The sequence below is a fragment of the Populus alba genome, chromosome 11, assembly GCF_005239225.2.
Source record: "Populus alba chromosome 11, ASM523922v2, whole genome shotgun sequence".
In the NCBI taxonomy this organism is placed as follows: Eukaryota; Viridiplantae; Streptophyta; class Magnoliopsida; order Malpighiales; family Salicaceae; genus Populus; species Populus alba.
Genome location: NC_133294.1, coordinates 14091297 through 14104593, shown reverse-complemented (window position 1 = coordinate 14104593; position 13297 = coordinate 14091297). Strand labels below are relative to the sequence as shown.

Genomic DNA, 13297 nt, shown 5'->3' with positions numbered 1-13297 from the left:
CCAAACAAGTCTCTAATGAAGTCATCATCCTCTCGTGACATGCATGACATCAAATGATGGATCTTTTTTTTTTTTATTGAAAGGGATGTTTGGGCTGATCATAAAGTTATGATTAGAAAGAGTCACCACTTAATATCATAGTTATTAGAAAACCTATGGTTTCAGAGAGTCTAGGTAGGGGATTAGTTGTACAAGGAAAAAATATATCATCACCAGTGAATGTTAATTATGATAAACTGCTTAAGGTCCGTTTGTTTAGTTTTAGCTTTTACGTTTACAACATAAAAAATACAATTAGATGTTTGGTAATATATCAAGTTATGTTTTATAGCTGTAAAAATTTATTATTACAGTGTACATTTCTTATTTCATTTTTAACCCAAATGACATATCTCAACCTTTCTGGCTAGAGCAAACCAAGATTGAAAATTTCTAAAAACTTCTAATTTCAAAATAAAAATTTAATAATTTTAAAGATATGGTAGGCTGGATAGCATTGGCAACATTGTCACAGGTTGAAATTTACAAAAAATATTAAGAAAAAGTTTTTATAATTTTCTATTAGAATGAAAATGACGTGATTAAAATTTGAGAAATTTTATAATATCTAAGTTATAACAATACATAAGAGTGTTATATATATATATATATAATAACAAGAGAGAATTAGAAAATTTAAATAGGTGAATAATTCTTATTTTTTATTTATTTATTTATTTCTCTCATAAATTATAATTATGTTTAAACATCATAAAATTTGGATTTAGAAATATCAGGGATTCATGTTATAAAAAAATAAAAAGAAAAGAAAGAAGTGTAAACCGTGGGCGAAGGCCTGATACAGAAGCATAATAGTAAGCATTTGATGATGCAGGCTTTGGTACCAAAACTTTTCTCAAGCCCATTGAAAAAGATATCCAATCCTCAAAATGTTCAGACAATATCAGTTCCCTCTCCCTCTCCTTCGCTCACATTGCTTCTAGAATTAATAAATTTGTTTATGAAGTTTCAGTTTTCCAGAAATGATCTCTCAACTGGAACACTAAATCACTCTCTCACTAGGTTTCTGGAGCAGAGACAATGCATTGAGAATTCCATTCTTTCATTTGTAAGTTTCTGTCTTGGTATACTTGAAGACTTGTTTCTGGAGATGGGTTTGCTGTAAATTCTGTTCTTGTTTCTCAATTATGAAGTATTGCTAGCTGAAGACTATAGGTAAAGCGAAAAGAAATGATTAGAAACTTCAGTTCATTGAAATTACTTAATTACTATTCTCAGGTCTGTGCTCTAAAAGGTTCCGTCTAGTTCCATCTTGAACATAAAGTAACGGCCTTTAAGTCCTTCTTTTCTTTTAATCTTACGGGTTTTGTCTATTCTTTAAAATGATGAATGGGCTTCTTCTTTCTTGTTACGATGAAACCACAAATGATATATGCTTTTGCTAGCATTGATAGCGTGATGCTTTGCTGTAACTAGAGGAAGTTGAATCTCTTAATGTTTTTAGTGGCATTGTCTGTCATGTTTGATTTGTAGTTTGAGAGTGAAGCTGTCAATTTCTGATAAAACCATAGGTTTTGGTTTCATGAGGTTCCATTAGCACGAGTCAAGTTTTTTAACATGAAAGAAAGAAGAGAGTTTGCAATAAATGGACCGGAACTTGGAATTGCCTGTAAATTTTACCCATTAGTGAATCTTGATTATATTTGGCGATTTTAGTTAATAACATCGACTTCTGTGGCACTTGAGAAACAGTTTAACTACCCTTAAAGGAAAAATGTTTGTAGAGCTGATCATGACACATGGTTACCCATTGGAACACTATTTAGCTGCCCTGCTTTTGTTATTGATGTATCTGCGGATCTTAAAATGCCACCCATAATACATATAAAATTAGGTTCACGTTTTGTGATTCCAGAGGCAATGGGCTATTATTTGGTTGTATTTGTCTTTCAAATCTGCCGTTAAGTTTTGTGTATATGATTCATCAAGTTCTCATATACAGGGAGATGTCATTTTATTGATAATTGTTTGCATTTGAAGGATTCAATTGAATGATTTATCCAGTTTGTTGTTTTCTCTTGCAAAATTCTTTGAAGGGCTTCATCAGATCGACGTTATGGTAAGTTCTAGATTACTTGTCTGTGTCCCTTGCAGTCATAGTAATTAGGGATGTCTGCAACTTGTATATTTTGAATGGATGGTTCTAATTAGGATGTGACAATAGTATCTGGATAGGTAGTTCTATAAGATGTGTGACTCTGGTTTCTTTCACCCATTTGTCAGGAGCTTGTTTGTTCCACATCTACCATGCAACCATGTCTCAAACAATCTTTTGTGGCCAACTCTGGGTTATGTGTAGGAACACATTTTCAACCAAATGTACAGCAGTCAAACCATTGTAACTCTATCGTGATGAACACATGTCCCACTTATGCATCTATTAGTACCTTCCCAAGAGTTTATGATTCTGCAGCCTTGCAAATCAGTGTTGATGTCAGGGAGACAACAGGTTCTTGCAAGCATTTCCATTCAAAAATTAGCCTAGATTCAGCTGAGAAGCAGACTCTCATCAAGGAGGTTCAACTGGATGGGTACCGTGACACTGCAGAAAGTATCATTGACCTTCCCAAAAAGGGAAAAGGAAAGAAAAAACATGGGAACAAAGGGAGAATTCCCTGGAACAAAGGCAGAAAACATACTGCAGGTAACTCTCATTTCAATTTTACATTGAATTAGTCCCACTGAGGCTTGGTGAAGTTGATTAATTCTGTGGTTTTAATTTCATTTATTGTTTAGAGACCCGTGCACTCATCAAGCAAAGAACAACTGAAGCCTTGACAAACCCCCAGGTGAAGTCATGTAAGGATTAGTTAGTTTTCTCACAGTTTGTCTTCTGTACATGGGAATTCTTGGAACAGTATGGGTTCCTACTGCATGGTTTAACTATAATACTACACAGTTGTTTCTCAAATTTAGGATCTTCATTGATGAGTATGGTCACTTGGAGATGTTGCAGCTCGTAGAATAGTAATAAAACTTACTGTTACTACTAAAAACTCTTTTTTTTTCTCTTGACAAAAGCTTTGAATTTGTTTCCTGCTTGATTTATTCTTTATTTCTCAGTCAGAGACAGTGATGAATTGTCTTACTTTGTATATTACTCTTCTTTTTCTTCTAAAACTTCATCTCCTTCCATCCTAACTTTCAGGTTAGGAAGAAGATGTCAGGACATCCCCATGCTCATAGGTACAGTTGATGCCCTCTTCTCACAATCTTTATAAATATACTAAGCAATGTTGTGAAAGTTGTATGTGGAAAAAGGGGACTGCCCAATAGATGATGCTCTACATAAGCCAGATTTCTGTTGACATGCACCCGCAAACTTACATGGATAATGACTGCAAATTGAAGCTTTTAATAACTTTGGATATGGTCTATTCTAAATTAACTCAGTAGATGATTTTGTGAAAACTTGACTGTTTAAATGAAACTTTAAGGATTACTGGCTTTAATATTTGCTGGGAGTATTCTATAACCTCTATAGGCTCTGCAACCACACAAGTTTTTCAGACTGAAAATCTCAATTTCCAACCAATTCCTTGCAGCGAAGCAATCCGGGCAAAGATAAGCTCTTCACTCAGACAAATTTGGGGTAAACGTTTGAAATGGAAAAGGCTGAGAGAGAAATTCTTTCTTTCATGGTCTAAAAGCATAGCAAGAGCAGCTAAGGAAGGAGGCATTGACCAACAAGAGCTAGACTGGGATGGCTTTGATGGAATAAAAGAAGAAATAACTCTCAAGCAGCTTCAAGGTGCCATTGAAAAGGCGAAGGCAGAGGAGAGAGCAAAGAGAACAGTTGAGAGAGAAGCAAAGGAAAGGGAAGAAAAGATGGTGAGGGTTGCTCAAAAAAGAGAGAAGCGAGAAGAGAAAGTGAAGGCAAGAGAAGAAGCTAAGAGAAAGGCATACAGAGAATCAAAGAAAAAAACAGAAGAGTCATCATCTGTTGCCCGAAAGCTGACACTTAAGCGGAGATTAACAAAGGTAACATACAGGCTACAGTGCAACTTGAAAAAAACCACACTACCATTTGAGGATTAGTGTATGACATTTATATTTTGGGATGCACATTGATTCAAAGAATTGAATTAGGAATAGTTGATTCTGATTGACTCAGTAGATAAGAAATCATATTTTTAGAAGTTAACTTGGAATTAATTCTTATAATGGTACAAAGTTAATTGGTAATTCCATAACTGTTAGAAATTGATGCAAAACAGTATTAACTGGTAGAAGATACAAAACAGGACATATACAAGAAGGAGGGGAATCTTATGAAATGGTTTTTATGTTGGAGTGACACCATGGAAGACGTTTACACTGCAGACTATCTTGTACTCTGTTTAGCTATTCATATACTTCAACCCTTTTTGTTAAAACCTAATATATAGAGGCTGGACATGCTTTTACGATCCAATTGCTATCTTTGTTCTTGGTATCTTTCGCATGAAACAAGCAATTCCATGATGAGACCATGCCTTGTGGGGTTCCTATACATCAAATGTTGTTCACATTGATGTTTATTGTTTAAATTCTTCTTCTTTCTTTTTTTCTCATTCTCATTTTTTATATATGTTTGTCTTAACAAGGCTATATGTTTTCTCTATAGATTCGAAAAAGAAAATCCATTAATGATCAGATGATTTGCCAAGGGGCATCTTCGACTTCCCATAGCCGAGCTTGGGAGAAAATCGATGTAGAGATTAAAAAGAGCGAAAAAATTCAAAGAGAAGGTTCACTTGCTGAACAGATCCGAGATGCCAAGAACAAAAGAACTGAATCCATTACTAGGGAAGCTGTGGCAGAACCATCCACGCAGCATTTATTTGCTGGGTGATGAATGCAGTAAGAGTTGCATTATGTGCAGTAACAGAGAAACTCAAGTTGCACTTCTCTAATTATGACTTCCATCTACTTGCTGTCTTTGCTTATGCTGGAGCAATTGTCGGCTGCGCAGAAGCTCTCTGTGAAGGGATGAAATCTGGGCCTTTACTATGAAGGATATGTACTAGAGTTGACTCTAGATCTCAGATTTCCAGCACTAACAGTTGTTTCTCTTCCATGTCCCATGGAAAACATTTGAGCTATATTTATCGTTTTTTTTTTTTTCCCCGTCACCTTTTCACAGAAATAGGAAGTTAGCAACCCCAATTTTTTTTTTTTTTTTATCTGAATCTATTTATTTGCGAATTTTGGCATTAAATGGAATTCCAAATCATCCTTTTACACAACAACTCAGTTGAGCAACTTACGCTGTTGTGTTCACATTTCTGTCGGGAACAAAATTCAAACTATGTATGAAAATATTTAAAGAAGCTATTTTGGCAGCACAGCATTAGAATGTAGCCTCAGGCAGAACATGGGGAAAGGCAGGATCCCTGGATTGTAATTTTGACGAGTATGTTACTGTTTCAGCTAATTTTTAAGAATATTCTTGCTGTTCTCTCATAGAAATCTGAAAGTTGATTTTCAAGAACAGAAAATACATCAAAATAATAATTTATTATTATCATTTTTAAAAATTATTTTTACTATTAAAATAAAAAAAAATCAAATTTTATTAAAACTCCAGTACAAATAATCAAATTTTATTGAAATACCAGTACAAATACAGCCCCAACAGGATCAAACGATCAAATTAAAGTGCTCGAAGGCAACCTCAATAGCATGGCTTGCATAGCATGTACTTTATGAATCACAAATGATAATAATGCATGAGAAGAAATCAGGAGAGAGAACACAGCAGTCCTACACAACTCTTGGGCTCGCAAAACCACAATCTAATATCCCGAGAGCAATTTCTTGCACTTTCAAAAGCGTCCATCATCTGCTCCTTCCACATTCAAGAAGAAAGAAGATACGCTCAAGGGCAATCTGAAAGAGAGTTGACTGCAGCAAACAAGGGAGCTATGAGCTATACACTATACAGCTTCAGGGCTGCCTTTGTACTTGTGGGGGGAGGCTTCCTTTTTTTCACTGATGATACTGAATCCTTTCCTTAAAATTTATAAGCTATCAATCCAGACGTTAAACCAGGTCTTAAACAGCATCATGACAGGCAAATATGGAAAAAACTAAAGGAAGCAAAACACGGGGTAGACAACAATAATTCTATCCTTTTTAAATGCTACCTCGTACCTGCGGACAGCTTTCAATATCCAACAGACAGACTAGGCACTGAATCCTACCATTAAAATCGCAAGATAGAAAATCAGATATGAAAGCATGCCTTAAACAGCATCGTGCCAGGTAAAGTGAAAAGTACCATCAACACCACAAGTCCTAGAAATTTGAAATATCTTGCATATCTACACAGCATCAAGAATTTGGTCTATTCAGGGGATTATATAAGCTGCATAAGTGTTTCAACCATGTATGCTTCAATCCCTGCTTGGAGGGTAGCTGTTCTGGTAGTTTGGTGGCCCACCTTGATAGCCTCCATCATTAGGCCCACTCTGGAAGTTGTGCTGCATGTTCCCAGGCATGTCACTGGACCATCCTCCCATGTTGTTCTGTGGAGGCATGTTGTTCTGTGGGGGAATGTAGTTGTTTTGAGGGGGCACATAGTTTTGCGGCGGCATGTTGTTCTGCAGAGGCATGTTGTTTGCGGCGGCATGTTGTTCTGCAGGGGCATGTTGTTCCGTGGGGGCATGTAGTTTTGTGGTGGCATGTTCTGTGGTCCTCTATTCATATTGTTCTGTTGCCCACCTACATAGTTATTAGGCCGTGGTCCACCTGGTCCACCAATGTTCGGGGGTCCACCCATGTTATAGTTGTTAGGCGGGGGTCCAACTGGTCCCACCCTATAGCTGTTCTGTGGCGACGGTGGCGGTCCACCTTGTCTGCCCATGTTTTGTGGTTGTCCAACCACATTGGGAGCAGGGTTTTGCATAGCCTGATTAGCCATAGGTGGAGGCGGAGCTCCATCACGCTGCTGCATGTTTTCCCTTCTTCTGTCGAAATTTCTTGATCTGTCGACGTTACGAGGTCGATCATTGCGCCTATTTCTTTCATTTGCCCTCGCATTGTTCCTTATCCATTCCTCATGATATTTTGGGTCATAGGGCACAGCTTTCCCATCAATAAATGGCTCCCCTAAAAGGAAAAAAAACCATCATGCACCAATCAAGTACAGTATAGTGTTATGACTTGCTAATTACAGAATAAATAGTAACAATCATGACTTAAGAATAAAAGGAGGCATTCATCATCACAGTTTCAAATGAAAAGAAATGATCAATTCTGAATGTGCGACTCTGCAGAAATAGACCAAAATCCTAGCAGTATGAAAACATAATCAGGGCACCATCATCTTACCCTAACTCAGAAAAGGAAAACATGCTGCTATCTTTGTGCACTTGCATTTAAAATGAGGATTGTTAACCTGTTATTAACAATTACATGCAATTGTTTGACAACTGCATCAGAGACTATTTGGCGAGATACGATCTTGATGGAATTTTGCATTGTTTATCTTCTATTTATGAAAAATAAGGAAAACCAAGACTCGCAACTCAAATGTGATTACCACAAAGCGAAGCCAATCCAGCAAAATATTGCCTGCAGACCCTAGTGAAGTTACAGAAATTCTAGTACAATCCTCATTTGGTCAAAGTCTAGAACGGTTTAAATAGCATCCAACCTAACCAGAACAAGCTTCAACAATTGTAGATTGAGAAGCAAAATATTCAAAATGATTCTTGGTGCACAAAACATTTAAGCCAGAAGTTTCCTTTAGGATAAAAAAGATAATAAAAAAAAAAGATGCATGTAGTACTGCTAAATGCAATAAAACAAGCATCTACAACAATATATTGGTATCACATACAAAAAAAGGGGGGGAAATCCCTTACCTCCATAATCTTTGTTCTTCACATCTAAGTAAGAATCTGGAAGAACCCAGCGAACATTTTTCAATTCTGGAAAAATGACCAACAGAGCACATCCATCACATTCAAACTTCAAAAAAGTAACATCCTGTACCAATTAACTCTATGCAGTGGCCCATTTTTTTCCATTAAAAGCAATTACCAATAAACACTTGAGTATGTTTTTTTTTTAGGGAGAAAAAAAAAAACTTGGAAAAAATAGAAGTGAACAAAGTTGTTCATTTTTGGTTACCGTTTTTCAAGATTTTAAAAGGGACCAAATGTCATCTTGTTAAGGTGAAGGGAGGTAATTTACATCTAGGATTTAACACAGGTTAAGAACATATTTTAAGAATCCAAGTTAAGGGTTTTGTTGGGTTAAAATGGACCAAATGCAAGATATTATTAATGAGGAAGAGGAACAGTTTTAATTCTTGGTAAGGCCAGGGCCACCCCCAGCCCCCCTTTGCCCCACAGCTTGAAAGAAGATATACCTTTGATCTTGTATGAAACCTCTTCAGACACCAGAGCTCCAAAGGCAAAGTAGCATCGAGTAGAAACTGAATAGATCTTTTTCCTCGCTTCTTCCTCACTGCCATACAGCCACAAAATTTAAATGACCAAGACTTCTCACATCACAAAAACCCATTTAACTCCAGATTCCTCTGGTAAGATAAAAAAACATTTCTACAGCTCCCCTAAACTGAAAGAGCACAGATAGACATGTTAATATTAAAAGCAGCAAGGAATATTCAAACACTAAGAATAGCACTCTACTTACTGTAATCTAAAACACAAATCAAATATTAAGCTATAAAACACAATTCCCATCGAAGTCAGATAAAAGAACAATTAAGCAATCAAACTCCTGATTCTTAGAGAAGTGTAATTAAAATGCACTTAAAATCCCTCTAGCAATAGGTTAGGTACAATTCATAAACCTCAAACACACTTACAAAACAGAAAACTGCAACCTTTCAAAGTATAACTAATCATAAAGAAAGCACAAAAGACATCAATAACATGCATGGAAGCATGCACAAACCCTCAATAATAAGCAACCAAATGCAACACATAGATACATAAAATACAATAAAAAATGACTAAAACAATTAACTCACAGCTAGCTTAGAACAAATTCTAAGATAAAAATGACATGAATTCTACATGTAGAGGTAATTTATATTCAGTTCTAATTCAATCCATCCATTTGGAACCAATTTAAATATTATTTGGATTTAGCCTAACACTTCTATTTGATGTAAATTAATAAATATATAAATAAATAAATAAATAAATAACATTATAATTTGCTGGCAGTGAAGAGCTGAAAGTTATATTTGGTAGGTTTCAAAACAACGTATTGCGGGGCATTTTAGATAATGGAAATATACAACGACTATTGTATGGAATTCCAAGTAAATAACACTCTTTTGGGTGCGGTTATGAATTATATGGAAATCACATTTTTTTTAATTCATTGACTTCATTTCAGGATGTAAATTTAGTTCCAAAATAGAGAATTGCTAAAAAATAAAGAATTGAAATCATTTATCGCCAATTCTTGGGTTTCCATACAGTCTGTTAAATTGAAATACAATAAAAATTAATCAATATACAAAGCCCATAATTTCTAAAAAACGAATATCAATATTTCATCTACTAAAACTAACAATTAACACAAACAAAAATTAAGTAAAAAAACAATTAAAGTGAATGAGAAATAAAATTAAGGTGTAAACTTTAATAAATTACCTTCCAACAACTTCAGCAAGGGTTTTAATGTAAGAATCGATGATCTCGTCACGAGTAGGATCTCCTTCAGGCTTATCCATGACGACGAGCCAATGCTCAAAATCGCAGCCATCAAGCAAGATAGTCTCTTTTGGAGGTCTGTTGGACCAGTTAGGGCTTGGGTCGTTAAGAGAAGACGATGATGGGTTGACAGAAAACGACCTGGATGAAATCCGAGAGACAGAGCGATTGATGTTGGCTGCAGCGGAGAGAGGACGAAGAGCACGGCGGAGGAGAGTGGAGGAGGCGGAGGAAGTGGAGGAGAGGGAAGTGAAGGGTCGGGAGAGAATGGAGGAGATTATTGTTTTGGAGGTGATTTTTTGGAGGAGGAGGGAACGAGTGAGGTGAGAAGTCGCCATTTCTGGAACTGAAACCCTGATGGAGATAAAAAGAGGTAGGGTTTTAGATGGGGTTTTATAGAGGAAGATAAGGAAATGCCCTTCCATTTTATTGGAATGGCATTTCGGTGATGTCAAAATTAAAATATCTTATGCTTCTTTTTTTGGTTTATTTTTTAAGAAAGAAGTTGTAAATTTGAAAATTTATATAATGACCGGGTGCATTTGTTTGTAAATAATTTATTTTCCAATGTAATAAAAAATATCTGAAATTTAATTTAATTACCTATAAACTAAAAAATAAGATAGTTTTACTGTACCTCTCTTCATAAAATATTATTCATTAGAATAATATCTTCTTTTTTTTTTTTCAATTAATCCTGTTTTTGTTTAATTTTATTTTTTAATATTATATTTTTTTTTATTTAGTTATCATACTCTTGTGATATGGATTCCAGATTTGACGGATTAACCTAGTTTGGTGGGTTAATCTAATGACTCAGATTTTTTTTTTAATTAGTTTTTTCTTTCAATTTCATTCTTTAATATTGATTTGATTAAAAATTAAACTTTATTATTTATTTTATATATTTTTCATTAGATTATCATGATCTCATAATACAAGAATAATGCTTAACAGATTAACCCGAGTTAACTCGAGTTGTTTTTTGTATCTTTTATTTAATCGATTTTTTTTTTAATTTTATCATTAAACATTGGGTCAATTAAGAATTGAGTTTCATAATCTATTTTGATTTACTTTTTATGAGAATATCTTAGTCTTAAGATCAAGATCACGAGTTTTGACATTTTAATCTTAGTTAAATCAGGTTTTTTTTTTCTTTCTAAAATGTTATATTAGTCTCATTACTTAGGCCACAAGTCCTTCAACATTGGACTTGCTTTTATTGGGTTGTCCTTCTCTCATGACCCGGGTTGCAGGTTAACCTATTTGACTCATTTTTTCTCTTTTTTTATTGACTTTTTTATATATAATTTCATCATTATTGGAGTTATCTTGGTCTTATGACCCTAAGTTGCAAGTTTGACATGTTAACCTAGGTTTTTTTTTTCATTTTTTAATTGATTTTTTTTTAATTTCATCATTCAATATAGGGTTGATTCGGGAATTAGGCTTAGTAATTTATTTTGATTTGTTTTCTATAGGGTTATTATAACCTTATAACTTGGATCATGAATTTGAAACGATAACTCAGGTTGTCCAAGGTCAATCAAATATATTGTTATTTTAATATTAAAAAAATATATTTAAATTTGAAACGTTAACTTGGATTGTCCAAGGTCAATCAAATATAGTAACTCACTTTCTATATGGTTACCATGATCTCAAACAAACATCGTATTGTTGAGGATGATATTTAATTTTGCAAGCTTCTATTTTTATTCTAATACAATTAAGTAAAAATAGTTTAGAAAAATGAAGTTACTAAACTTAATGGAGTTCATGCCCTTAGTCACTAGTTTGGTGGGTTAAGTCATGAAGTCCAAGTTGATCCAATATTTCATCATTTTAATATTTTTACGAAAAGATGTCATCTCAACAAAATTTTAAGGCTAAACCATATTTTTATTAGTCTTTCAAGTTCCCTTTGAAACTTTGAAGTCGACTAGGTAATGTCAAAGCAACTCTCATATGGTTTAATTAAAACCCGGTCTAGATAAGGATTTAGATTGGAAGGTTTCAAGTTTAACCCGATATAAAAATCTAGAAATCCACGGTCAAATTGACCATTCTTAAAAAATCTAAATTCAGGCTTTGTGATTGAGCTTGACACAACAAAAACCTATACCGTGCACCAAGACTATAGAAGTCGAACCCCTACCCAACGCGTATGATGAGTTGCAAACAAAAAGTATATAAGATGCCACGAAGCTTAGTTAATTCCTTGATAAGTTATAGTAGTTCAATGAAGAACCAAATTGAAAGAATCCTTTCACAATCACACAATATATTATTTTGAAAACAAAGTCTGTAAAAAAAAAATATAAATCCAAGCTTAATAAATCTTTTTATAATAAGTGAAAACATCTTGAACAAGGCTAGAAAAATAATAAAAGAATCTTAAATCAACTAGGAAACTAATATAAATCTCTAGCATCCCGGTAGATTCTAGCTTGAAAACTATAATCCCACTGTGGATCGAGCCACTTGTCATATTAAATTGATTAAGGTCTGATAATCACTTATTGAAGATGTAGCCTCCTTGAAATCCACTTTGGTCTAAATACCCCGAATAAGTCCATTTAATGCATTTTTGAGCTTCTTTGCCCTTAATATTGTAATTGGCCTAATGGATATTTTGGATCGTATTATTCCTTTTATTCTCAAAAGAATTCCACCTCAAATTATCACTTACATGGAAAAAAAAAAAAAAGAGAGACAAAAAACATTAAAAGTAGCACCAAGACAATACTTATTTGGTAAATCTATATGTAAGTATTATTATTAGTTTTTTTAATTATTTGAAATGAACCATCTCCTTTCAACATCAACTTAGATCTCATACATTTAGAAAATCTCTCCTTGTATACATATACCCAAACCCAATCACCTAGTTTGAAGATAACCATTTTTTTTTTATTTTTTTATTAGCTTTAAATGCATATTGCTTTTTTTTTTTTCATCGTTTACTCTCATGAAGAGCCTTCACTACCTGTGCTTTTCAATTGTTATCAGGACTAACCCTTTCATCAACATGTAAATAAATTAAATCCAAATGAGTTAAATGATTAAAGCTATAAATAATTTATAAGGTGAATAATCAATTGTGGAATGTACAGTTTTATTATATGAAAATTAAACTAACGATAGGCAATCTTTTAAATTCTTTAAATTATTTTTAATGATAGTTTTTAATAATTTAGTTAAAGTTCTAATAACTACTTCAGTTTAATCATCTGTCTGTAGATAATAAGTAGTGAAAAATAACAATTTAGTTTCTAACTTACCCCACAAAACCTTTCAAAAGTAGTTAAAAAACTTGATATCATGATAAAAAAACATGCTTTTAAGAACCCTATGAAGTCAAACTATCTCCCTAAAGAATATGCTTGCTCTTTTATGACTGAAATAATCATGTGGTCAGACTCTCTTGTATTTGTGGATCTTATGCTATCGAAACCTAACACCATGTTTGTTGCACCCGATATCGCGGCGGCCTTAAAAAATATTTCTTGAATTATAGAAAAAGAATAAATTTCTGGCATCTTGTTTTTTTA

The 13297-nt window shown here is 33.9% G+C and overlaps 2 protein-coding genes across 6 annotated transcripts; one reads left to right on the top strand and one right to left on the bottom strand.

The window, feature by feature from the left end:
- The first annotated feature begins 949 nt into the window (after positions 1 to 949).
- On the top strand, positions 950 to 5389 carry LOC118038316 (uncharacterized). Of its 4 annotated transcripts, none has more exons than XM_035044639.2 (7): positions 975 to 1108; positions 2041 to 2119; positions 2284 to 2704; positions 2797 to 2849; positions 3209 to 3246; positions 3606 to 4041; positions 4667 to 5389. In XM_035044639.2, the coding sequence occupies exons 2-7, from the start codon at positions 2117 to 2119 to the stop codon at positions 4892 to 4894; spliced, it is 1179 nt and encodes a 392-aa protein (XP_034900530.1). In that variant the 5' UTR covers positions 975 to 1108; positions 2041 to 2116; the 3' UTR covers positions 4895 to 5389. The 4 variants fall into 4 exon arrangements, with proteins under 4 accessions (XP_073268573.1, XP_073268574.1, XP_034900530.1 ...); XM_073412474.1 differs by having other exon boundaries at positions 1013 to 1108; positions 2097 to 2119; XM_073412472.1 differs by lacking the exon at positions 2041 to 2119 and having other exon boundaries at positions 950 to 1108.
- A 764-nt stretch (positions 5390 to 6153) lies between these two features.
- Positions 6154 to 10122, bottom strand: LOC118038407 (multiple organellar RNA editing factor 8, chloroplastic/mitochondrial). Of its 2 annotated transcripts, XM_073412471.1 has the most exons (5): positions 9681 to 10122; positions 8420 to 8517; positions 7911 to 7976; positions 6692 to 7152; positions 6154 to 6656 (listed from the first exon to the last, which is right to left on the bottom strand). In XM_073412471.1, the coding sequence occupies exons 1-5, from the start codon at positions 10076 to 10078 to the stop codon at positions 6438 to 6440; spliced, it is 1242 nt and encodes a 413-aa protein (XP_073268572.1). In that variant the 5' UTR covers positions 10079 to 10122; the 3' UTR covers positions 6154 to 6437. The 2 variants fall into 2 exon arrangements, with proteins under 2 accessions (XP_073268572.1, XP_034900644.1); XM_035044753.2 differs by having other exon boundaries at positions 6154 to 7152; positions 9681 to 10120.
- Between the last annotated feature and the right edge of the window lie 3175 nt (positions 10123 to 13297).